Source organism: Hippocampus zosterae, chromosome 13, assembly GCF_025434085.1.
Source record: "Hippocampus zosterae strain Florida chromosome 13, ASM2543408v3, whole genome shotgun sequence".
In the NCBI taxonomy this organism is placed as follows: domain Eukaryota; kingdom Metazoa; phylum Chordata; class Actinopteri; order Syngnathiformes; family Syngnathidae; genus Hippocampus; species Hippocampus zosterae.
In genome coordinates this window covers 11,255,674-11,282,316 of record NC_067463.1, presented here as the reverse complement: position 1 = coordinate 11,282,316, position 26,643 = coordinate 11,255,674, and the positions used below count along the sequence as shown (strand labels likewise).

At 42.1% G+C, this 26,643-nt stretch overlaps 1 protein-coding gene across 17 annotated transcripts in view; it reads left to right on the top strand.

The window, feature by feature from the left end:
* Positions 1–26,516, top strand: part of camk2d2 (calcium/calmodulin-dependent protein kinase (CaM kinase) II delta 2) — a 48,067-nt gene extending 21,551 nt beyond the window's left edge. For 2 of the 17 annotated variants that reach the window (XM_052084544.1, XM_052084545.1), the window contains 20 exons: positions 9,637–9,696; positions 10,233–10,287; positions 10,394–10,459; positions 10,951–11,023; positions 13,633–13,735; positions 13,843–13,926; positions 14,108–14,202; positions 15,054–15,176; positions 15,264–15,347; positions 15,594–15,636; positions 17,284–17,324; positions 18,264–18,323; positions 20,031–20,075; positions 20,529–20,577; positions 20,939–21,037; positions 22,116–22,136; positions 22,458–22,533; positions 22,627–22,721; positions 24,206–24,434; positions 25,078–26,516. In XM_052084544.1, coding sequence (XP_051940504.1) covers positions 9,637–9,696; positions 10,233–10,287; positions 10,394–10,459; positions 10,951–11,023; positions 13,633–13,735; positions 13,843–13,926; positions 14,108–14,202; positions 15,054–15,176; positions 15,264–15,347; positions 15,594–15,636; positions 17,284–17,324; positions 18,264–18,323; positions 20,031–20,075; positions 20,529–20,577; positions 20,939–21,037; positions 22,116–22,136; positions 22,458–22,533; positions 22,627–22,721; positions 24,206–24,434; positions 25,078–25,081 — 1,505 coding nt within the window. In that variant the 3' untranslated portion in view covers positions 25,082–26,516. The remainder of the gene's footprint in view (positions 1–9,636; positions 9,697–10,232; positions 10,288–10,393; positions 10,460–10,950; positions 11,024–13,632; positions 13,736–13,842; positions 13,927–14,107; positions 14,203–15,053; positions 15,177–15,263; positions 15,348–15,593; positions 15,637–17,283; positions 17,325–18,263; positions 18,324–20,030; positions 20,076–20,528; positions 20,578–20,938; positions 21,038–22,115; positions 22,137–22,457; positions 22,534–22,626; positions 22,722–24,205; positions 24,435–25,077) is intronic. The other 15 variants (XM_052084541.1, XM_052084546.1, XM_052084542.1 and 12 more) reach the window with 9 other exon arrangements.
* The last annotated feature ends 127 nt before the right edge of the window (positions 26,517–26,643 follow it).

The following is a 26,643-nucleotide window of genomic DNA, read 5'->3' as shown; positions in this document are numbered from 1 at the left end:
AACCCCACCGCGACTTTTTAAATGAAGTGTCTACTGTCCTCACCCATCTCTCCTCTCTGTCACCAAATGTAATAATCCTGGGAGATTTTAATATACATATGGACAACACTGCTCTTCCTCTCACCATTGACTTCACTTCTTCAATTAACAGTCTTGGTTTTGATCAATTTGTAGATTTTCCCACACACATCAAAGGTCACACCCTGGATCTGATCTGCTGCTCTGGTATTTCCCCCTCCAACTGTACTGCTGACGAACTTCCAATAACGGACCACTTCCTTATCTCATTCAACATTACACTCCAGCTCTCAACTGCCAAATCACCCCGGACCATTGTTTACCGTAATATTAAAGACATTAACATTGACTCTCTCACTGCATGGCTGACCACCCTGACTCCGGACATTGACTCCACTCCTGATGATTTGGTTTTCCAATACAACTCTGGTCTCACCAGCATCCTCAACACGCTCGCCCCTGTCAAGTCCCGCTCTGTCCTTTTTACTCGGTCTGCCCCTTGGTTCACCCCTCATCTACGTTCCTTGAAATCCCAAACCCGGCAGCTTGAGAGACTTTATAGGAAAACCGGCCTCACTGCTCACAAGGACATCTATGCAGCTCAGCTATCCCTCTACAAGGATTCCATCTCTCAAGCAAAATCACATTACTACTCCGGACTCATCTGCTCCAATGCTGGAAATACTAAGACTCTCTTTTCCCTTTGGAACAGAATCACTCAACCTCCTGACTCCCTACCACCTCACTTTTACTCTCGTGACACCTGCAATGCACTTCTCCTCTTTTTCAATGAAAAAATCAACAGAATCCACCAGCATCTGGGCTCCTCTGTACCTTTCCCCTCATCTGAACCTCTCACCCCTTGCAAACTGTTCTCTTCTTTTGAACTCCCCCATCTCTCATTAATTTCAGACCTCATCATTAAATCCAAGACTTCCTCCTGTCAGCTTGATCCCCTCCCCACAGTTCTGGTCAAATCCTGCCTACCCTCTCTGCTTCCCTTCATCTCAGCCATTATCCATTCCTCTCTGTCGACTGGAATTGTTCCTGTGCTCTTCAAAACTGCAGCTGTCACACCAATCCTGAAAAAAACTGGTTCAGATCCCAATGACTTCAATAACCTACGCCCCATTTCCCATCTTCCCTTCATCTCGAAAATTCTGGAGAAAACTGTCGCCTCTCAGATCCACTCCCACCTCACCGACAATAGTCTTTATGAACAATTCCAGTCCGGCTTCCGTCCCCGTCACAGTACTGAAACAGCCCTCATAAAAATCACAAACGATCTTCTCATGGCAGCAGACTCTGGCCTTATCTCCATCCTCATCCTCCTTGACCTGAGTGCAGCCTTCGACACAATCTCTCACCCCATCCTCCTCAATCGACTCTCTACCATAGGCATCACCAACACCCCTCTACATTGGTTCCACTCATATCTCACTGGCCGCTCTCAGTTCATTCAAGTTGATTCTTTTACTTCACAATCCCTCCCCGTTTCTTCTGGTGTTCCCCAGGGTTCTGTCCTCGGTCCGCTCCTCTTCATTGTCTACCTCCTTCCACTCGGAAACATTTTCCGCAAATTTGGCTTACACTTTCACTGCTTTGCGGATGACACCCAGCTCTATCTCTCCAGCAAACCCGACGCTTCTCTCCCACCCTCGTCCCTCTCTCACTGTCTCTCAGAAATCAAATCTTGGTTCACCCACAATTTCCTCAAGCTAAACAGCAATAAAACTGAACTCCTACTCGTCGGTACCAAATCCACTCTAAACAAAGCCGACAGTTTCTCCCTCACAATTGATAATGCCACTATATCTCCTTCCCCCCAGGTGAAGAGTCTGGGTGTCATCCTTGACAGTTCACTATCCTTTCACTCCCACATCAATAACATTACCCGGTCCGCTCATTTCCACCTTCGCAATATAAACCGCCTCCGTCCCTCACTCACTCCGCACACCACCGCTATCCTTGTTCACAGTCTCGTCACTTCCCGTATTGACTACTGCAACTCACTCCTCTTCGGTGTCCATCAAAAATTCCTCCATAAACTTCAACTTGTTCAGAATTCAGCAGCCCGGATCATCACGAGAACCCCCTCCTTCCATCATATCACCCCCATCCTCCGACAGCTCCACTGGCTTCCTGTCAAACTTAGAATCAACTTCAAAATACTTCTCTATACATTCAAAGCCATCCATAACCTTGCGCCCCCCTATCTGTCAGATCTTCTTCAAATCTCCATTCCCTCTCGCTCACTCAGGTCCTCATCCTCCCTCCACCTTTTTCTACCCTCTGCCCGTCTCAGTACAATGGGGTGCAGAGCCTTCAGTCGCTCTGCCCCCAAACTCTGGAACTCACTTCCTCCCAACATTCGTAATATTGACTCTCTTTCCTTATTCAAAACCCAGCTCAAAACCCACCTATTCAGACTTGCCTACCCGCCTTAAATCTTTCTTTCTTTATTTATTATTTTATCTGTGTTTTACTATTGGTCTTGGCTGTACAGTGTCCTTGAGTGTTGTGAAAGGCGCTTACAAATGTGATGTATTATTATTATTATAGAGGACACTAAAATGATTTAAATACAAGAGCTCAAATGACACAGATGGACACAAACCACTGATCGGGGGAAACAAACTTACAAATATAATGTAATTAAAATGACAGTGGAACTTTTAAAGTGATGATATAACGATACTAAAACAAACACACGGTGTCCAAAGTAATTTAATAGTGGCAAAAAAATGATAATCTGGTGGTCTACAGGCCTAAAAAAGTTATCCATCCTTGAGCGCCACAGACCACACTTACTTTGGTTGTGTAGCGTATTGGTGGCGCAGCCAGGACACATCTCAATTTGCTATCATCAGTGCTACTGTTACTGTGCATAGTTGTCTACAGTGCCTGTACATTCTTAAGCATGTGATTTACTGCTTAACCATTGCTGTTTACTGCTGTGGCTCAGCCTTACAGTAAATTACACCTCACATCTGTAGGAGGAGCCTTGAAACTGTCGCATATCATAACTCTTCTTGTCTTTGATTTAAACACAAATTGATCGACAGAACTTTTCTGTTTTATTTACTCATTAGCAAACCATATGTATCAAGAACTAATTGTCAGTTCTCATCCACCTCAGTGCCTTTGCTCGGTTTATTTTTAACCTTTGCCCTCAACAATCAACACGATCCATTCTCCATCTTTTTGTTTTACCCTGTCCCATGTGATTCTACAGTTTTTACAATCTTCAGTCCGGTCACCCTTGCTGAGTGTTTAGGAGTCATGGCATTCACAACAGTCCAGAGTGATCAAGTATTAATAGCCTGAGGACAGTGATATGACGATACAGCTACTCACTGTATCGTCACTTCGCTCAAAGTGGATCTCGTAGAAGGCAATGACAGATGGATGGTCAATTAGATGGTCAGAATCAGCTTGCAAAGACAATTTACACGAGCCAAAACATGGGCGCACCTGCACAATCCGATGTGAGCCAGATACTAATAAGTCAGTTTTGATTGGCGGTCTCAGAGAGGAATAAAGTGTTCATATTGTGGTTGTGGTTGATATACAGCACTTGCATTACATCTCATTTGGCTTGCAAGGTAAATATTCTGGTGTGAGTGTCTGAGCATTGGGTTGGTTATCCCTGTGACAATGGGACTTGTGTGCGAATAATAGGGTTCTTAATTTGTAGTATTTGTCATCTCTCAGTCTCACTGGTATGTTTGCACCGTGTTTACCATTCATCTAGTGCGTGGCTTTGTGTGTGTATGATGCATATTCTCAGTACATTACGAGGCTCCCAACGTGACTCTGGGGATAGTTTTATCTCTGACACCAGCCACATTTGGTTTCTCCTCCGAAGAGAAAGCAAGGGAGTAATCAGTCTCATAATTCTTCCTCTATTGGGAACTAGAGGAGAGTGACAGCTTTTCATTGTCCCTCAGGGTTTCATTAGAACCGCCGGCTTCTGCAAGGCTAGGATGCAACCATATGGAGGAGGACTATTTAGCCACTGGCAGGCAGAGGATGCCGCAGTTACCACACAACATCGTTTTCAGTTAAACACTTAATTAAATTAGATGAAAGCAGTTCCTGATGTGTGTGTTGCCTGCTATTAGGAGGGGGGTTGGGAGAGGGTTTGGGGGGGGGGGGTCATGTCAAGTTTTAAACTGAATATGAAATTGTTCATCAACTACTTACTTGGTCATCGAAGAGGTTGAAATGAAAGTGGGAGAATAGCCAAATATATTGAAGAAAGACAAAGCATGACAAATTGCAATGATTTGTCATTTAACGCTTTCATGCACCCCGTAACCTGATCACATGATAAGCTGTCCACTGTAGTAACCGCTGTCCCTGAAAGGGTTAAGATGAATAGGTCATCACTCCTTTTGGTTGGCAACTAGTCCAAGTTGTACCCTGCCTCTTGGCACTTCATCTGGAATAGACTGCAGCAGACCCTAATGAGGATCACTGGCATAGCAACATTTATTTTTAGCGATCAACAAAATATTTTCGCCTAATTTTAATCAAGACAATAAGAGTACCTTTTTACTTTTTTGTCACTGATATTATTGATTTTGTCACTGATACAATGAACGTTCATACACATATTTCATGGATGAAAATGGTGGTTAAAATTGTTTAGAATTAGGTGTGGCGTATTATTTTCATTTATTCTAGACAAATTGTATTCGTTCATTTTAGTTTGCCTCCAAGTGTAGCTGCCTAAGTGATTTGTGTTAACTGTAGTTCACTTGCATCGTACAACATATCTTGGTTTGTACGAATTCAACTTCACACACAATGATATCAACATGTGGCTACTAATGCTACATGCTACAAGCTAGTAAATTATCCAGCATTGGCTTAGCGTTAGTGTTGGAACCCAGCGTTATTTTGCCATGAGTCATGCTTCAACTTGTAGAGCGGCAATTGATGTCAAGAAATCATATATAAATATTTGTCTCTTCTTTGTGAATTAAAATATCCACAGACTTTATCAGTGTCTTGTTAGTGATGACTATCTGAACCCTGAGAGCTTGCCTTTAAACTTGTAATCTTGAGGATTGTTGGATTAATATTAATGTGACAGCAATATATGAGTAATTCAAAGCCCCCCACTCAGATTTTGAATGCATTTTTGAGGTTGTTTGTTATTCTGTACTTCACTTTGTGTTTCTGTCTCCCTCTGGTTTTTCTCTTGCTGACACGTCGTGTCAGATAATATCTTCTCTCACACTGAATATGGTCACAAAGGATTCAAAGGAAGTCAAAGTACTGTAAAACCTTGCAATAGCAAAGTACACACGTATACACACGCACACGCACACACTGCGGTAGTGCAGATGCAGATGCAAGAATCAAGTTGTATTTGAGAATTTGATGAGGTAGTTTCAGCTAAAGACCCAGGTTAACCTGAACAAAACCTACAAAAAAATGAGACTCATCATCATTGAAGGCAGTCTCAGTGCAGATAGATATTGACATGAGATTCTGCAATCGGTGGCAATGCAGTGCCTCCACAGTCTGGTACAAGACTCTATCTTCCAAGATAACAACACTCGCCTCCATCAGAGTACGACCTCCAAGGTTTGGGAGTGGAGAGAGTGGAAAGGCCTGCCAGCAATCCTGACCTTAACCCCAATGAACACCTGCGGTATCACCTTGGGCATTTGCTGTTTGTGGAAGAGTGACCAAAACAACAACGTTGGCTGACCTGTGACAAATACTGCTTGAAGAATGGAATGCTTCCCACAGTGGGGTGTGACCAGCATGAGGAGGAGGTGTCAGGCTGTTGTGGCTGTATATGGTTCTTTCACACGCTACAGAGGCTGCTATTTGACAAATGAACGAGTTGTTTGATTGCCAATATACCTGCTCATTATACCTGAAAGATGGCAAGTGTTATATTTCATTACCTTTATTGGCAAATTAATGCAAGAATAATTTCTGCAGTATAATCTCATTTTGGGGCGGCCCGGTAGTCCAGTGGTTAGCACGTCGGCTTCACAGTGCAGAGGTACCAGGTTCGATTCCAGCTCCGGCCTCCCTGTGTGGAGTTTGCATGTTCTCCCCGGGCCTGCGTGGGTTTTCTCCGGGTGCTCCGGTTTCCTCCCACATTCCAAAAACATGCGTGGCAGGCTGGTTGAACACTCTAAATTGTCCCTAGGTGTGAGTGTGAGTGCGGATGGTTGTTCGTTTCTGTGTGCCCTGCGATTGGCTGGCAACCGATTCAGGGTGTCCCCCGCCTACGGCTCGAAGACAGCTGGGATAGGCTCCAGCACCCCCCGCGACCCTAGTGAGGATCAAGGGGCTCGGAAGATGAATGAATGAATTAATCTCATTTTGAAATTCTCAAGTTCTGCAGAGTTTCTTGTACGGTCCAGACAGTTATAACGAGTCTTTTGCTCTGCACTGTGTATTTTCAGCATTTGCATAAGAAGTTCTTCAAGGATGGATGTGTTTTATGGAATAGAATGCTTTTGACTTGGCTTTCTCTGTCTTCGCTTGTGTAGAGTTTGATAGTTTTGAGCAAACTCTCAGCGTCCGACCATTTGCATGCAAGGCTGGTTCCACTGCAGAGGGAGGAGAGGAGATGCCTGCCAGCTCTGATTGGTTGTGGAGTTGCTAGACAACAGATGTCCAGCAAGCTGCAAGGTGGACTACCTATGTGGACGATTGAAAGCAAGGAGAAAAAGTGAAGGGAGATAATGAACAAATGGATGAGGGAAGTTTCAGTATGTGATAAACATCCAAGAATTGACTCTTTTGTACATTTGCAGTACATGCCCGGAAATGCTTACAAAGTTGTAATGATTAACACTGAAGTAAAAAAACAAAAAACAAAAACCCACATAAGAACTCATGCTGGTACACTAATTTAGATTAAGTTGCTCTCATTGCCCTGGTGGCCTCACATAACCTTCTGTCATGGTCTATAATGTTTGTATATCATCCAGGAAACCTCTCATGTTGTTTTCGTATGAGCATCAGCGCTGTTATTATGATTCCAAGTATAGTAGCAAATAGACTTGGACATATAATTGTTTCATCGATCATTAAGCATTTGCTTAATACTGTGGAATTTACGATTGATTTATCACATCTGCTCGACGGGTGACAAGTACAGCATGTGCCCAAAGTCAGGGTAGGCCCTAGCTCACCCACAATATTAATGAGAAGACAAGTGCAAGAGAAAATGAATGGATACAATACTAAAGTGTCATTAAGTTACAGTGAAAGGCTGAGATGAAAGTGACCTTGCTTAAAGGGTTCCACTAATCATCCACTGATGTGATGACGCAGTGCCCCTTGTCGCCTGCAGCGACACCCCTGCAGCCTGGCCTGGACGCATTTATCTTTCGGGTTGATGCTACATCCCAAACAACATCGCGTTCACAATGTTCCAAGAGCAATACGGCTTCAAGCAGGTCAAGTAATCATGCTGTCCCCTCCAATTTTCTTTCATGGACGCCAGCATATGCCAGAATGTTGCAATATGCAATAAAATTAAAGGCAGCGATAAAAGACATTTGTAGAGCACATACAGTATGGTGAGTGAAACATGGACAGCTTCTTTAATTAGAGGAATGGCTCGTTCATACTGAAATGATCGGAAGGATAATGAATGGAAAATTAACAAAACAGCTGGCACAAATCCACCTCCTCATCCAGGGCTCAGGTAGGAATACATCTGTGTTCTGATGGTGTTGTCTCAACTGCACTATTCTCAGGATTTCTCATGTCGTTTTTGCTTTCTGTATATTTCATCCTGAGGCTTTACTGTAAATATGCTGCATTCTCAATTTTGTACGCTGCTCTAGGAAGATGCAGTACATAAACAAACACTAATGATGCCAAGAAGTCAGCTGGTATTCTGAGTTGAACTCATTATAAAAAAGAAGAAGAAGAAGAGCAGAGGAAGGAGAAAAGGGTGGGAGTAAAAAATAGGTGTCCTATTTTATTTTCGAAAAAAAAGAAAAAGAAACTAGAACCCTCTGCTCTTTTTCCCTCTCCCTCCCTCTTTCTCTTGCTAACTGTGTCCCGAGGCAAAACTGTGAAGTGGGTCGCCTCAACACCGTACTTCATCACTCATTTTAACCACATCGCCTTCCAATCGTTTGTTCCAAATGGGAATCAGCAGATTTGGTGTTGCAGCAAACTACACTGACTCGCGTCTTCAATAAGTACTCTACAACTGCCTATGCAATGGAGGAGCTGCATTTAAAATGATACCGTCATTGAAATAATGCATGGGCGTGGACAAAATGTTGTTCATTTTGTTGTTCAGCCTGCCACGCATGTTTTTGGAATGTGGGAGGAAACCGGAGCACCCGGCGAAAACCCACGCAGGCCCGTCAGTTTGTAACAGCAAAAGTGTGACTGCAAGAGTACCGAGACGTAAAAATCAATTGTTTCCCAGAAACCCACACAAAATCAAATAACTTTTTTTGATACACTCGCGGTATTAAAGACGTCTTTCTTCTCGGGATACACCACCTCCGCGACAGCGTTCATGCATTTCTTGACAAACTCTCCTTACCGCTGCTTGCTATCAGTTGAGTAAACCGAAAGCTAGCCCGAACTTATGGCTGGTTCAGCTGAGCTTGGCGTACAAATGTATTTTGCTGAGCTAACGTTCCTCTTTTTAGCGTTGACAGTTTGTCTGCTCTCATTTGCCCATGCAAAAAATCGTACTTGTGATGGGATTCATAGCGTCTCCTCAGATTATATCCTTTGAATACCGCCACCGACAGATGAGACAGACAATCTTTTCTTTGCATTGAAAAACAAATCGTTTCTCCATTTTGGGTTAAATTCCCTGTATTCTGAATATTTTTTTTCTCTCACCTCACCTTTTCGCCCTAATTACGTTCTCTTTGAGAGGGACGGGTTTAGGATTTTTTTTCTGGGGTTGCCAGATAACGGCACAGACCACAGAAGGACAAATGTCACATTATATGTGTTTATGAAATTGTTACGATAGTTAATCTAATAGTTAATCATGAAAATAGTTCATAACTGAGGAATATTTTATTGCAAAAGCCACATTTTAGGATAAAATACAAATATACATAGATGGAAAATAATCAAAAGACTGTGGTATTGTTCAGGGGGCCGGACCAAATGTGGAGGCGGGCCGGATCCGGCCCGCGGGCCGTAGTTAGGTGAGCAATGTTTTAAGGGGTCTTAGGAATCTCGAGACCCCAGGTTTTGCCTAACGGCGAGCCTGCCCTTAATAGTGACACCTAATAAAGACACTGATACAATGAACTGGTGAACATTACGAATCAATTAATGAGCTTTTTGGACTGAGGGCAGACAGCAACATGCAGCTCACTTTGAGTTGGGACAATAATGTCCACACTGCGGTACTGTCTGTTAAATGCCCTTTCCCAAGAACATGTCAGGTCACATTATTTTGTCCAATACTCGGTTCTGATAAGGGAAGAGCTGCACAAGCCTGGCATGCACACGCCCACCACAAAGCAGTGACACACACAGTGGCAACAATGAAGCCGACGCCACGCCAGATGATTCAGAAAGCCAATCACTGTGCTAAAAATAGCTCTGTTTTCTGTGTTTGTGTCGCTTGCGTTTTTCTTTCAGATCATCAAAAGCTGGAAAGAGAGGCGAGGATCTGCCGTTTACTGAAGCATCCCAACATTGGTGAGCCGTAATTGCTGCCTCTTGCAAGACAACATGTGCACAAAGACATTGCGGTGATTCCCAGTCGTGGTTATTCTGGACAGCAAGCGTGTGAGGAGGGACAAAAAAAGGAAATCACATGTGTTTGTGTGCGTACGTGGGACCTAAGGATGATTTATGTGCGCAATCTCTCAGCTGAGTCATCGTCAGGCACGGAAGCCTCACGCTTTTGCTTCCTTCTGAAACCATCATGAACCCATTTCGTTTTCCCCTTTTCACATCCCACTTATCCGATATTTAAACAGTCACAGACCACTACATTAGGTACACCAAAAATATACTTAAATTAAGATCCTTTATTTGCCCCGCAATGGGGAAATTTACAGTCAGAGTTCTAATATGACATAACCCCCAATTACCGGCCACTAGTTTTTATTTTGATGTATTGTCAGAAAGGACAGCAGACCCTTGACGTTAAAGCGGCACAATACTGCTGTCTTACAAAAAAAAAGCTTTTCCGGCTTTGAGTTCCCCTCCTTTGTCGTCTTCATTTACAGTGCGCCTCCATGACAGCATATCGGAGGAGGGCTTCCACTATTTGGTGTTTGATCTGTAAGTCGTCGTTTGCCACACGTAAACAAGAGTCTTTTACCATAAAATCACGGTGTTCTTTGTGTTGAATAGCGACACACTGAAAATGTTGTCTCGTGTCCAACAGTGTGACGGGAGGGGAGCTCTTCGAGGACATCGTGGCCCGCGAGTACTACAGCGAGGCTGATGCCAGGTAACACGCGCAATCGTCTCAGGCCTCCGTTGTGCGTGTCCTGCGGGAAACGACTGCGGTGCAGGTCTGAGTGTATATCGCTGTGTTTCGCGTATGGTCGTCTCTTAGGTGTGATGCAGCTGCCTCTCCTCGGAGGCATCTCAGAGAGCTATTTATAAAGGTGATTAACGACATATAGCCTACGGTATTAATCATACACTGCATACCTCACCGCTCTAGCTATTTCTCTGGAGACGGTGGGAGGACGGAACACGGGAGAGCTCTTGTGCCGTAGCTTTGGTTTGTCTACAACATCACACATAAATGTCTGTCTGATGATAGAGGATGTGATGAATTGCTATGGGCTTGTTTCCTCGCCTCTCCCTCCTCTTCGTGTCCTTGCCGTTACATACTGTGACATATATATACATATATATATGTACCGTATATATATGTATATATATACATATAACATGGCTGTATTCTTATTCCTGCTCTTCCTCTGCCCTCAGCCACTGCATCCAACAGATTCTGGAGAGTGTCCATCACTGCCATGTTAATGGGATCGTCCACAGGGATTTGAAGGTTTGTATGTCTCCCTACCCCGTGGTCCTTGGTGACTGTCTCCAACCTTCTGTAACAGACAGCTAGAGATTCAAAGAGACATAGGGGCGGAACCACCTCTACCGCCGATGTACACCTGCACAATCGAATGAGATCCTGCAGGAGTGCAGCGTGACAAATGGAGACTTTAAAAGATAGTGATGCTCTGTCTTATATGGGACGTTCAGAGAGATATTCGTTTTTACATTATGTTTATTGTTTTTAGTTGTTAATTTTCACTGGAGTAGCGCTGCTTTGAATTGATGGGTATTTGCAGGCAAATAAGGCAACTTATTATTTCTTATATATTTACTTCTTATAACTTATATATTCTTGTTGCTTTCCAGCTTAGCTTGTAGCAGACGTGTGCACATTGCAGCATGACGTCTTTGATCCACTGGTGAAAAGGACACTTTGAATCGCTAACTGCTTCAGACAACAAAGTGTATGCAGGAAGGTGGTTAGGAATGCACGATTGTCTGTGTCTCATGTGTTGTTTTGTATTGTCTTTTTTAAAAAACTTTTCTTTTGATAGCGGCGCGGACACCCGCATGCTACACATACAGTACATTTGACAATAAAGTTTATCCAATCCAATACAATCCAATTGATATATTTATTAGATTGTGCGTAAAACCTAATATAATGGCCACTGACTGTATATCGTCAATACAACGGTTGCAAACAACAATCCACATCTTTGTTTCAACAGATTCCATCACAAAAAGACACCTTCTGTGTTTGATTAGTTGAATCATTTTCATGATTCACTCAGAGGAAATGCTCGATTCAGTTAGAAAAAATAGCACTCAAGTTTTTTTTAATAAACATTTTATATGTCTCTCGCATTAGTTAAATAATTGAATATAATTAATATTATAATGTAATCATATTTTTAAAAATCAATTTAGTTTCCATGTGCAAAGTAAAAACTTTTTTCTGATGAGTTTAGAAGAATAATCAATTTGGCAACAATGTGCTGTTAGAATCCGTTTCTTGATTCACTACCCTTGCCCCAAGACATACTTGTCAAGATAAATAATAATAATGATAAAGCTGCTCTTAATAGTTTATTGCATTTCTTTGTCAAGACTGGTGTCTAAATTGTAGCGCCGGAGTGACAGGAACAGGCGCAATCACAAATCAGGACCCCCATTTGCATAATTATGTAAAAACCATGCTGTGATTTGAATGATTTTCCTTGATCATGAATATTCCACCACTCGTCTGCATGCTTAAAACCTCCCGCGGGGTGGTTGTATGTGACGGAAAGAGGCAGCCAGAAAGCACTTGTGAATATGTTCTAGCGAGTTCTGAACATGCGCGACAGGAAACGGAATAATGCTTAATGGCTGTCATCATCCGCCAGTTTGCACTTGAGATTTCAGATGCTTTTTTTGTTTTGTTTTTTAATTTAGGGCATGTCCATTTGTCCTACTGAGGCCCAAGTCTGTCCCGTCAATTTCACAGGATGATTCTGGAAATGTTAGAAAATGTATAATTCATGACACGGTGCCGTCTAAAATGGCCTGAGGTTGAAAAAGACCTTTTCTGCATCTGTATCTGGTGCTGGAAAGCGGCAAAGTTCAGTTCAGCTTAGGGTGGTAAACACGGGCCCCACTTATGCTTCTCACATAGATGTGTGTTTATGGCATGTAAATAGTATGACATCATATGTGCGCGAACCAATAGTTAATTCTAACAACACAGTCCAAGTTCTTGATAAAGAGTTTTCTTTTGTGTTCATTCCATTCTTGTTGACGCGCTGAAGTGACCATTCCCTTTTGATCCGTCAATGTACTGGAGCATGTCTAACATCACTGAAATTTAAGAATGTGAATGATTTTGGTGTGGTACACAGGTTTTGACAATGGAAATGCCCATAAACTCTATACCAGACTGCACTGATTGAGTTGAACCCGGCATCGCCCTTCATGGGAAAGGAACCAAATTTCTTAAAGGAAACTTGTAAATGAGTTTTCTATAAGGCAATAGAACCATGGTATTTATTTCAGCCAATCAGTAAAGAGAGTTGACATGACAAAGACTGTATGCGGATGCTTATGTAGGCACATTCTGTACATTGATTTTTGTGCTCAGTTCATGTGGGGCGCTCGTTTTGTCACCCACTCTTCGTGTTACACCACTTGTGTATTTTCATTGCTCTTTGTTCCCACCCATGGACTCAAAGAATGGGTCAGTATTCGTAGAGCATATTCCATGCATCCCGACTCAGGATGCAATTGGTCCAATGTTTGGTAATTGGTTCAAATAGATGACTTTCATGGATGTGCTCAATTCCCGGTCAATGTAACATTGACAATAGCCCCCTGATTGGGTACTGCTCAGTCCGGGGTGTAGTTCGGCTTTCGCCTTCAGGCTTCAGCTCACCACAACCCTAAACAACATGAGTGGCAGCAAGGGAGTCACTCAAGGCACAGATTTAAGAGCACTTTAGTTATTTCACCCCTAATACTTTTGATTAGGATTTGGTTGGACTGATCTGGTTTTAGATCCGTGTCTTGGGGCCTCTTGTTGCAAGGGTGTGTGACCTTTCACCTCTAACCTGTTTGACTCCGCCCCCCCTGCAGCCTGAGAACCTTCTATTGGCCAGTAAGCTGAAGGGGGCGGCTGTCAAGTTAGCTGACTTTGGGCTGGCTATCGAGGTGCAGGGGGACCAGCAGGCATGGTTTGGTGAGTATTCGCAAATCAGTTTTACAAACTGATTCATTCGTTGGTTTGTCACACTCTCGGTAGATCATTTTTCATACCTCTTCCATGACTTTATTTCACTTCTCCAGGCTTTGCTGGTACCCCAGGGTACTTGTCTCCTGAAGTTTTGAGGAAAGATCCATATGGGAAGCCAGTGGATATGTGGGCCTGCGGTAAATGAACTGCTGTTTGTATTGAATTGAAGCAAGCCTCACTCATTTTCAATTGGCCGCGATGAACATGATAAGCAAACACAAACTTCCAGATTTCTGTTGCGTCCCCGGGCAGTCAGATTTAGATACATTGCACTATTTGCTCTTTCTGTCTTAACCGTCACTTTTCATACCACCCTAGGAGTGATTTTATACATTCTGCTGGTGGGCTACCCTCCATTCTGGGATGAAGACCAACACCGCCTATATCAACAAATCAAGGCTGGGGCCTATGATGTGAGTGCAATCATATGCATGCAAGCACACACACACACTGTTCAATACGACTGGCGTGGCAGTGATGGAAACCAACTCACTACTGGACTATCCAAACATACAACATATTGAAATGGTCATGGTGATTTAATATTTATGGAGCAACCCAGTGACTTTACTTGATTTTTGAATTCTTCATTTGACATGCTTTTCCAGGCTTTTGCTGCAGCTTCTTTTAGTTCTTGTTTGTTTTTGAAGGGGGGGGGGCAGGGGTGGAGTTCCCTTCAGGAGGTGAAATACATGCTCTATTGGGTTAAGGTCCAGTACTTGACTTTTTCAGACCTTCCATTTTTTCCCTCTGATCAAGTCCCTTGCAGTGTTAGGAGTGCATTTTGAGTCATTGCCATGTTGAGTGATGAAGCTTCTCTCGACTAGTTTGGGTGTTTTTTTTTTCTGTAAATTGCCAGACAAAATGTTTTTATTAGACTTCAGAATTCATTCTGGTGCTACCTTCATGGTTTACATCATCAATAAAGACTATCAAACCCGCTCCAGAAGCAACCATGCAAGCCCAGGCTCTGACATGACAGCTTGTATGCTTGGTCCATAAGCAGATCTTTTCTTTCTCCATAATTTGACCTTTACGTCACTTTGGTAGAGGTTGATCTTGCTCTCATCAGTCCAAAAAACTTTTTTCCAAGGCGTTTTTGGCTTTGCAAAGTCTAATCCAAAACAGATAAGCTCATTAGTCATCATTATTCATGAGGCAACTCATGATTAAAAAAACTATTTTTTGATATGTCTTGATTACATTTGACGTAATTATCTTTACCGGTGTAGGCCATGTTTGTGTCCTTGATATTGTCTGACAGTTCCCGTCCCCCGAGTGGGACACCGTAACTCCCGAGGCCAAAGATCTGATCAACAAGATGCTCACCATCAACCCCAGTAAACGCATCACTGCCTCAGAGGCCCTCAAACATCCCTGGATCTGCGTATGTGTCAGATAACCACAGGCATAGCTGTCACATATTTATTTTTTTGCTCTGTCTCACAATTCTTAAATTTTCCTTTTGCCGTAGCAACGGTCCACTGTAGCTTCATTGATGCACAGGCAGGAGACTGTGGAGTGCCTGAAAAAATTCAACGCCAGGAGGAAACTCAAGGTGAGACGTCTGGCGAGACGGGGTCTTTCTATTCTTGTGACTCCTGTAGCCATCTTTGACTTCTATCTCTATGTCTTTGACCCTCAAGACACCTCTAACACAACATAAAAGTAATGACTCACTTTTTGGGAACCCTCACAGTGGCAGACTACTTTTTCTTGCTGTAAAGATCTAATCAGTCTTCCGGTCTTCTCCCTTCCGACTGTTATCATTGCCTCTCCTTTCTTTCCCTTCCTGTCACTGCAGGGGGCCATACTGACCACTTTGCTGGTCACAAGAAACTTCTCAGGTATGTCTCTTTCAGTGAGCTATTCAAGGCTTAGAAATAAAGTGGGTTAGCTAACATCTTGGTCGTTACATACCGTACTTGAATGGTCCATATGAGTGATTTCCGACCGCTGAGATGATCAGGTGTGCCACGGGGAATTATCCAGTTTCACTTAATTAGTCCTTCAAAAAGGATATTTTTGTTCATCAATACCAGCATCACGTAGTGACAGGCAGAACAATTCAATGCTCTTCCCGACTGACAGAAAATGTGTTGTTGGATGGTATGATTTGCTCATGTCGGATATATGCTCAGTGAAGGTTGGGAAAGACTGGTCTGTAATGCTCGTGGACCAGCCAGGACAACTATGATACCGCTAGTGCTAACTAGTGCTAATGATAGCGATGTGCAATGCATTTGATCATTTGGGCACACGCTAAAATATTGATTGTGAGACTTTCATTCTTTGACTTGCTTACTTCCTTAGATATTGACAGTTAAAAATGGTAAAACATACTCAAAAAAGAAATTTTCCTTTGTTTCAAGCGTCTTTACAAACGCCAAGTTGCGTTTTTTTTTCTTTCGTAGACTGGATGTGTTTTCGATAGTCCGTATCAAATGAATTTCACCTTTGTCCAAATGCAGATTTACTTGGTTGATGTTTTTTTTTTTTAGTAAATGTAAAGTAAATGACACTTTACAACTGTAGAGGCATCCCTGAGTAAAACAAACAAAACTAAATCCTCATTTGGTCTTAAATTGTCGATGCAGTATTATCTTACTGAAAAAGTGATTAAAGCCATTGAATCAATAAGTTCCGAACCTAATTTGGAATGCTTGTTTTAGTCTGTTTGTTTTAGTATTTATGTACAAAGATTATCTTGACACCGAGATTGAATACATTTTTCTTTGTCATCTCTCCGTGAGCTGTACTGTACATCTGTGCCATAACGCATTTCTCTTGTTCATGTCATTTCACTTTTTTTCCCCCTCAGTCTTTTGCTTGCATGCGTTCGCTCTCAATTCAACCGTAAAGTGTCGTAGCATTTGTGTCCACGTTTTATTCATCATTTTCTTCCCTTTTTTTTTTTTAATTTCATTCCTTTTGTTTGGATTGTGGTTTCAATTTGAGGTAAGAATTTTTTGGGAAGCAGGAATGTGCCTCATCATTAATTTGATATATTACTTTTTTTTCAGCTCAAACAGATAATCCCTTATGCATGGAGACAAAATGATTGATTGGTACTGCACGCTTGCAAAAAATGCTACTACTCTACACGATTAAAGGAAAATCTTTAGCCGGATATAGCATGCAGTTTTAAGACGCTCTTTCAGCTATGACAAATGTCCCTGTAGAGGATAAGAGCACGCTAATGTGAGTGCAAATCACCAACTTACCACTCCTGCGGGAGTCTTTGAAATCGTCGCTTGCTAAATACACCCACTCCACTCGGCATCCATGTGAGTTAATACCTGGAAGAAAAATAACCTTGTCGAAATGCTTCAAAAGCAAATGCTGTGCTTCGGATTTGAGATTTCGCAGTTGATTTTGTATCCAAGCCCAATGTAGTTGAGATGCTTGCTGCATGTTAGCGAATCCTGACACTCTAGATTGCCGTCGTCTCACTTCTAGTGCTGAAACTTGTTTTCTGTCTTTTGGGCCCACAGCAGCCAAGAGTTTGCTGAACAAAAAGTCAGACGGCGTTAAGGTGAGTGGCTAATACGCCAGGCGGAGCTTTGTTTCATGCATAATTCTGATTGAACGTTTGGTGTCTGAGGAGCATAAAAGGCAATTATTATGCATTGTGCACTTAGCGACATCATCATTCAGGGAAAGTCACGCCAGGCGGCGGCCGATGGTTATTTATTTGCTTGATCTCACAGTGGTGACGCAAACCACATTTGGCTGAGGTACATTTCTTGTAGGATCACCCTTTACTTTTCTTCTCCTGGTCGCACTCTGGCTGACAAGATTATCACACTGCAGTGTCCATTAAGATGGGAGTTGATCCATCATCCATGTGACCTCATCCCATTCCAGCAAAATTTAAACGAATCCTAACACAGTAGGACTTCACCAAAAAGGACGCGTTGACTATATTTTTGATTCAAAGATTATTTTTTTTTCATTCTTCACATCTAACCAACCGGTGGTGCTGATTAGTCATAGATCAGCAAGTAACATTTTTGATGATTTATCTTCTCATGTCCTCACTCACAAGTCGATTTGATCAAAGTAGAGTGGAACCTTACAGGGTGACATCCTTCCATTAAAGAGACACTCCTTGCCATTATTGGTCCCCTTACATAAATTAAGCCACAAAGAACAATGCATTTGCGCGGTTAATTCTTTCGATGACCACTGTGCTGAAGTCTCGCGGGATAAATTGAAGTCTCGGGAGATTGCTGGAATCTCATGAGATCTGCGGCAGTTCCAGTGGCCAGTTCAAATTCCAGGATTTGTCCCAGTTTAGATGTTTCACCAAATAGATTTTATGAAACACTGAAGGTGATCGATTTGGGACTCATAAGTTAGAGCAGTGACTGTGGCCGGTGACCAGGTTGTATCCCGAAAATGCGAGAGTGCACGTGTGTGTTTGTGTGCGTGTGTATGAGTGTCACATTCCCTCTAAACTGCCCCCTTGCAGGTAAACAACAAAGCAAACACAGCGACCAGTCCTAAAGACACTGGCCCTGCCCCTGCACTGGTATACACACTCACCCACACCCACACCCACACCTTCATCCACAAATGTGTGCATTCCATAAACAACCAAGTGTCACCCACACTCCTCCCTCACCCTTGTCATTCCCAAGTGTGGATGAGGTACAGGTTCACCTTTGTCGCACATCAAATTTTTTTGTATTAGCTCTCAGACTTTCTTGTGACCATTTCACTTGAGAACACGCTTAAATATCCCTTCATTAGGCGCGCACGCACGTTTCGATGAGTCCCGATACATAAACTGTATCTCAAATAGAGAGTCAAAGACTGATTGCGTTATTAATGTAACAGTAGGTGTGATGCCTAAAACGCTGAGAGGTGTCATTGCTGTTGGGTGATTGTCTGAAGGAAATGAACATATTTACAAATCATAATTGAAAACGTTTAATTGTGAAAAGAAAAATTACAAAAATTGGTCATTTTTGTTTTTATTTATTTTTTGGATTATTGTCATCTTACTATTCGCCCTAATAATGTGTTTTCATATGATTGATTTACATCCTAAAGTCTTCTCGCTGCGATGCGACACAGCCAGCATGAAATGTTGGGAAAGGAATGTCTTAACGACGACGATTGTCATCTCTGGAAATGCGCCGGAGTGACTTTTGATACAGTTCTTGTATCGGACCTCATTTGAATCTCCATTTGCACCTAATGTCGCGGCCGTTCCACTCGCCGGGGTCATTTGATGGGGCAAAGATGTGTAAGTCATGTTTGGGCTATTTGCCGAATGAACTATAGAGTGTTTACGGCTGTGCAACATTTGAATGAGAAAAGCATGCATGTTCGACACTTAAGAAATTCAATCGACTCTCTATGCCCTTAAATTTGATTTGATTGGTGTGGTTTTGAAATCTGTAGTCAGAGGCAGCCTCGACCTCAAAAGCACTTTTCTCTGGAGAATGCCTCTCCCGCCCTCTCCATTCATATGCACCAACACACGCATGTCTTAATTCGGGGTCATGTATGTCAATACTCCCTTCATCGGTGTTTGCCTGTGATTCATGACGAGAAGGCATGTTCTGTGAATGCTGCTTTGCGATTGGCGCGTGAGGATTGGCGCCTCCTTGGCTCGGTGTGCTTTCCCCAATGGTTTGCTTCTGTGTCTGTGGCTGTGATTGTTCGAGCGCACGGGGGTCACATGACCGCCGCTCTGCATGACGTCAAAAGACTCCGTGCTCCTAGTTGCTGTCCGCCGATTACACTGAACACGGGGGCGGGGGGGGGGGGGGGGGGGGGGGGGCGGGGTGCACACATCACTTTTTTGCTCTCTGTTCTTTTCTACGTGTTCAAATACACATGCGCGGACGCGCCCACGCGCATGCACACACAAGGATGTTATAATCTAGTGTAATCTGGGTGAGTGATTAGGAGGTCAGAGTTGGCGAGTGGGAGGGATTCTACAAAAACCAAGACATTTGATTCGATAGATGGATAGAATAGATGGACAGAAGACTGCCTTTAACCTTCCTAATCGACTGCTGCTGTACTATGAATACTACTACTATGATTGTAATACAATAATGGTGGAAAATATAGCATTAGGCAGACCACATCCAACCACAAGTATTATTATGCTGTTGAGTTCATGTTTTTTGAGAGCTAAAAGGCATGTCTGTGGTGTAATGATGATGATGATGATGATGGACGTGGTAATTAAATCACTCATGTTCTCACATGCTCTTTTTAGGAACCTCAGACGACTGTGATCCACAATCCTGTGGATGGAAACAAGGTAACGTTTTCGCCATTTTTCTTTCCTTTCAAAAACACCATTCGTTTGCCCGATAGCACCATTGCCTGAATTATTTTGGCCAGTTTTGGGAAAACAAGACAAAACACAATTTCAACAAACAAAAAGCGTCCGGTTGCTTTGATTCAAGTTTTGCGGAGGATCGCGAGTGACTGAAAATCTCCACGGACACAAAGAGGAAAAAAAGAACAACATTTTTATGAAAAACATGACACAAGTTAATGCTATTAGGCGAACAAAATATCTTATCAAGTGCAAAATGGGACAGTACCTCTTTTATTTGAAATGCAGTTCAACATTTGTGGAGGGGTGGGGGCGATATGACACTTTTATTGTCATCTTATTAACTCTTTTCTCACAAAATGACATTGCGTTCACTTGAATGGCCCCACGTGTCCACTGTTATTGTTAATGAATGCAAATGTTATTGTTAAGGAGTCCATTGAGAGTGCCAACACCACCATCGAAGACGAGGACGTTAAAGGTAGGACAAGTTGTCACTGGTTCACACTTCACACCTACGCTGCGGGGGTTATGGCAGCCAGTCAGTAGCCGCGCGCCGTTTTCCCACTGCGTGCTTTATTTCTTTTTACCATCCAACATGACGGTGCAACGCACCTTGTTTTCCACTTGGCATTGCATTATTTTCATCTGTAGTGGTTTATGTGAATCACAGATGCAACGACGTCAAATTTGCATACACACCGCTACTTTTTGTCTCTCCTTTCACATGTTTTGCCAAGAATCTTTTTTTTTCCCTTTCCCGCATAATCCTTTCTGCCCACACAAACACAAACACACCCTGTCCACCCACTCGCTCACCACCCCCATGCAACCTCTTGCAGCCCTTCGTCTGGGCAGCTTAGTGAGCGGTATCTTGAGCTCTAAGAGCCGTTCCTCACAGATGTCTGAGTCAAGGCAGACTCCCACCTACTCATTTCAAAGTAAGTCCCTCTGTTGTGATGTGGTGTGGAGGGAGGATGCACCACCTGGTTCCTCTTGTGTCACCCAGCCATCTATCGGAAGAAAACTTCTCACGCAAATGTAAAGTGCCTCAAAATCCCATCGTGTTCCGATGATGATCTGTGTTGACGTCTCCATTTTCCATGTTGATCTTTTTTTTTTTAATTGATTTTGATGACTTCCCTTGCTTCAAAGCTTCATTCTTTTGTATTGTTATTAAAGGGGAAAATGCCTATGCCCTCTGACATACCCTATTCCCCCCTTTCCCTAACATTAACTGTTCCATACGTGCTCACCAAAGTACCGTATATATTAGGGCCCGACCGATTAATCGGCCGGCTGATTAAATGGGCCGATTATGGCCCTTCAAACATCGGCCAAAATCAAATACTTGCAGATTGTTTTTACCTTTACATACTCATTTAGGGTAGTTGTGTCATTATTACAAATGTTATATCCTTATCCATATAAGTTCACCTCTCTGTACACACACATATATATATCTATATATCAATATGTATATATTTTAAATTTGTTGATCAGATTATTCTATGGACCCGTCATTCAAAACAAAGCAAACCTTACAAACAATGCTTAGGTGAACAATACAAGTTGCGTGAGGAATTGCCCCGGTTGTCACTTTGTTACACACAACCTAAAGTACAGTTTAAAAAAAGAAAGAAAGAAAATAAAGCAGAGAGAAGCTTGAATAGAACTGAAATGTGTTAAATATGACTCACATTATCTACTGGTAACACAAACGCATGTGTGACAAGGATTCATGCCAATGACTTAATGAATGAAATGCATTGTGCCATGCAACTGAAAAGGATAACCAAAATCTGCGCATCAAGTCAAGTTAAGTACAACTTTATTGTCAAATGTGCTGTTTGTGTACAGCACAGAAGAAATTTCTTCCCTCTCAAGACAACATAAAACAAGCATCAACTTCAAAAGATCCGTATCGGTCGGGCTCTAGTTTGTATATGCAATATATTCGCCTTGTAACAAATGCTTTTTTTGTTGCATGAAATAAGTCATGTTTTCAATATCCCCCAGCCTGCACCAATAACACTAAAGGTAATTCAACATGTTCCTTAGTCAAATAGTCATCGTTTGATTTTGTGCATTTCGTTGGGTGAAAGGAATTGTGTGTCATCGTCAATTCCGGACCCCTCTGTTGTTATTAGTCATGGGAGTCTTAGATACATATACGAGGAACACCAGGGATTTTGAAAAAAAATTGTTCCTAAGTGCCTTCCATTTCTAATAACTTCTAGAGCAGACCATCATCTGAGGCACATTTGATATTAGATTCACTTAGAACCGCATTTGCCCGCTCTCAAGTCATTTCACATCCGTTTAGTGCAGTTATGCTTGTCTTGTGATCTTCTGTTTCAGCTCGCAAACAGGAAATTATCAAAGTCACCGAGCAGTTAATTGAGTCAATCAACAATGGAGACTTTGAGGCCTATGCGTAAGTCATTTTTTCCCAGGCCGTGCAGGGATCATAACTTGTCGAGTGTTCTCGACAGATTCTTTGCTCATTCTTCCGACTTTTCCGCAACAGGAAGATTTGTGATCCCGGCCTGACTTCCTTTGAGCCGGAGGCACTGGGAAATCTGGTGGAAGGACATGACTTCCACCGCTTTTACTTCGAGAATGGTCAGTTCACGAATATAAATGATGGTGACCTCTTGGAAGTGCAGTCTAAGCAGCTTGTTCAAGCGGACTAAATGCGTTTAGCACATCATCTAAATTAAACAGCCCATTTAAGTCAGAACGAGAGAGGTGTTCTAAAATGTGGACTGGTCAACAGTCAATTGCATACTTGTATTGAAAAACAACCGTCCACATTCACATTTCCATCTGTGGGCAATTTAGAGTATTGAATTAAACTACCATGCGTCTTTGGCAATTGGGAAAGGAAGTCGCAGTTCCCTGAGATTTGACTGAGAAGTGAAGTGTCATGGGCCAACGCATTTGAACCCTTTCATGCACCCTGCAACCTGATAACATGATAAGCTGTCCACTGTAGTAACCGCTGTCCCTCAAAGGGTTCAGTACAATAATGGAAGCATAGTATGAAAAAGAAAAGAATGGATACAATAAGTGTAGCCTATTATGTAGGCTACATGGTCAGAGTGTATCATATAAATCAATAGCGTTACTTTGTTGTCACTGTCATTGTAATCATATCACAGCTGCCGCAGGTATGCTAAGATCTTGGGATCAAAATCCCTAAAGAATTACGACTGTTGCTATAAATGGTGAAATGTCTGCAGCCGAGGTAAAAATAGTTCAGATAAACTGGTTATGTCCCAGAAACCTCATTGGCTTTGCATGCCAAAATCAACATCATATTGTACAGAGTTCCTCATTTTTCCCCACATCAAGTTGGCGTTGCTTGTAAGGAACAACCGGTGTTTGGTTTCTCGATGGTGGCAGCTGCATTTGAGATCGGGCTTGCCAATGAAACTATCTCACCATTCATTTGGTTTTATTGTGCAGGACAGATTTGTTTAGCAATTTCCATATTTCAAGTGCTTCCCGGCGGATGTTCACTGCTTACATTAACAGGAGAGCTAGTTTACAAAAGTCAGTGTTGCCAACTTTTGCAACCCCTCTATTATCTACTTTAAAAAAGCCTACAGAATTTAATTCCCACCAAGAAACAAACACCTTATGTTTTTTTTTTTTTTGTACGACAAGAAAGAAGCTCGGTGGTATTTCACACCAAACCTTTTCAAAGGTGTCATTAGTGTGTGATCACAAATGTCTATTCACATTTGAAATGTTGACCTGAGGAATATGCTTAGAAGACGCAAATATTTGATTATTTAGATTTTTTTAAATTTTGTTTAGGGAGAAATAAAACGAATCCTAAAAGGGTTGAAAAGAAAACAAATATGGTTTGAATTGTCTTCTGACACTGTCATTTGCTTCCTGAATAAAATCATAAATTTAATGTTGCGGTGGAGAGAGAGTTATCAGAGATTAAATGTTAAAGCCATGTTGCCGAACTGGAATTTGAGTTTGATAGTTTTTTTTTAAATACAGTGTATGTGCTCGTGTGGTTCGCCTATGAGAAAGCCATTAAACATTTATTCAAGTATTTCTGACATTTGCTCGCACTGCTTGATTTGCAGCCCTGTCTAAAGGGAACAAGCCTGTGCACACCATTCTCTTGAACCCGCACGTTCACCTGATCGGGGAGAATGCGGCGTGCATCGCCTACATTCGCCTGACCCAATACATGGACGGCGGCGGCATGCCGCGCACCATGCAGTCCGAGGAGACCCGCGTGTGGCACCGCCGTGATGGCAAGTGGCAGAACATCCACTTCCATCGCTCCGGCTCACCCAGCATCCCCTCCCAGTAAGAAACACTCACTGAGGCTGACTGCACCCAAAAACAGCCGTGGAAAACCTTGTTTGTGCTGCCCTCCAGTGGCAACTTAGAGTCATGACAATGTTTCAGGGTGTGCTCGTCATACACTGTTTCTTTAGGATTCTTTGTTTAGGATGTAAATTGTATGCTGATGTACCTTGCATAATCGATTGAGCCAAGATTGCACGACACGCATCATAATTAACTATATCCATTTTTTGTAATTATCTGAGTTGATTATTTTTCAAGTCTCGGAACAAGGAGTCAAGTACAGTACAACTTTATTGTCAAATTATTGTCAGATGCTTCAATGAATGCCTCTTTTACCAACTCTCCTTCTTGGAAGAATATATTATTTTTAACCATGACGACACTCACCCTGAATGATGCTTCGGTGGCGGTTTTCTCTTTTGAAGTGAAAAGTGACTGGCGTCTAGACAGCTGGGATTTTAATTCCTCCGCCTTTCTCTTTCTTTGCCGACTGTTTGGCGGAAAGCCGTGTCGTATTTTCCCAAAATAGTCCCTAAATTACGCTCCACATTTCTCCTCTTTGGTATTGCGATGAAGTACTTCCTGTATTCGTATGTTTGTAAATGCACAACTTGAAACTCTTGCTTTGTATGATTTGCAGTTAATGGAATATCATATGGTGATTAAAGAAAGAACAGCATCCCATCCCATCATCAGTGTGAGTTGGGCAGTTAAGCCAACCCGTGACGACTGCTCTGCAACCTTTGACCCTCTAAAGACATGGCACAGGACACAAGTATGAATACATTTTACAGTTACGGCATTTAATCAATGGACTTCATTCTTATGAAACCACCTGCGAGTGGCTGCACAGAGTATTAGGACATTATGAAATGAGCAACTTTTTTTTGTGTGTGTGTTTTTTTTTAAGATGTTTTGGTATGCATTTGAAATATATCGATTAGAAATCAACTGCTGTAACCTCTCCTGGAAATGAATTGTGTATTTTTAGGTGTATTTCTGTGCGCATCTCACAAAACAATTGGAAGATCCGAATGTTCAAATTGAGCTTGCTTTAGTTCTGGTGATGTATATAGACATTGTGATCGTTGAAGAAAACACTAAACCAATGTTGAAATTGCTATTCTTGCTATCAGAGGAATGACCAGTTTGTCAAATTCAATTTACAAACTATATTTATGTTTGCTATGAGCTATAAGTCATACCGTTTGAATTGTCTGACTTCGACATATAATACTAATTTAAATGTAAAGAAAGCAGGGCTTACACTTTGCATTGGAAATTGTTTGCCTTTATATCAGTGATATAAGAAATACGAGAATGTAGCATACATGTAATATATGAACATCCAAGACTATTGTGTAGTGCATGGGTAGGGGGGGGGATCTCTTGAGTAAGATTATATGAAACTATAATATCTTCTGTTTGAGTTGTGGACTCACTGACTTGTTTGTTAATGTTGTGCACCAGTCCTGTCCCAAATGTTTCTACTGTCCTCCAGTGTCAAGGAACTGTTGTAAAAAACAAACAAAAAACAAAAAGACCACAGCAAAGTTCATAGCTGCGTATGGAGAGGAAGGGTGGCGATAACAACAACAAAAAAAGCACCTCTTAGTTTTTGTATAAACATGTATAAGAAGTAAGCTAATTTTTTTCATAATGTTTGTACTTGTGTATTGTATGACTGGACGTATAGGCTTTTCTGTTTGTTTTTTTTCCCCCAGCGTGTCTCATTGCCAATTGCACAGACATGATGACGAAGAAGATAAAGATGGCGTCTTCGCATTAATTGACAACTTTGCTAAACTCGCATGACAGATTTGAAGGCGGAGTCAGACAACAGATGTGAAGGATGTTTCCCTTGAGCATTACTCGCAGGACACCTGCGTCCTTATCATCTTCTCGAATGATTTGTCGTCCTTTTTTTTTTAAAATGGCAAAATACAGAAAACCTTCCTTTTGATGAAGCGTACGATGTCAATTCAATGCACAGCCCCTTAACTGGTGTGGAACTGTTGCTGGCCTGGCAATGGATTTGGCTTATCATGTTTAAGAAGTCAATAAATCAGCTAAACCATGTGATTTTGAATGTATTTTTGGTTTATATTTAATATATATTAAATTGAGGGTGTGTTTAAATTGTTCATTCGGTGTTTAGTCAAGGAAACATATTCTGCAGACACACTGAGAGGCATTAAAACATGGG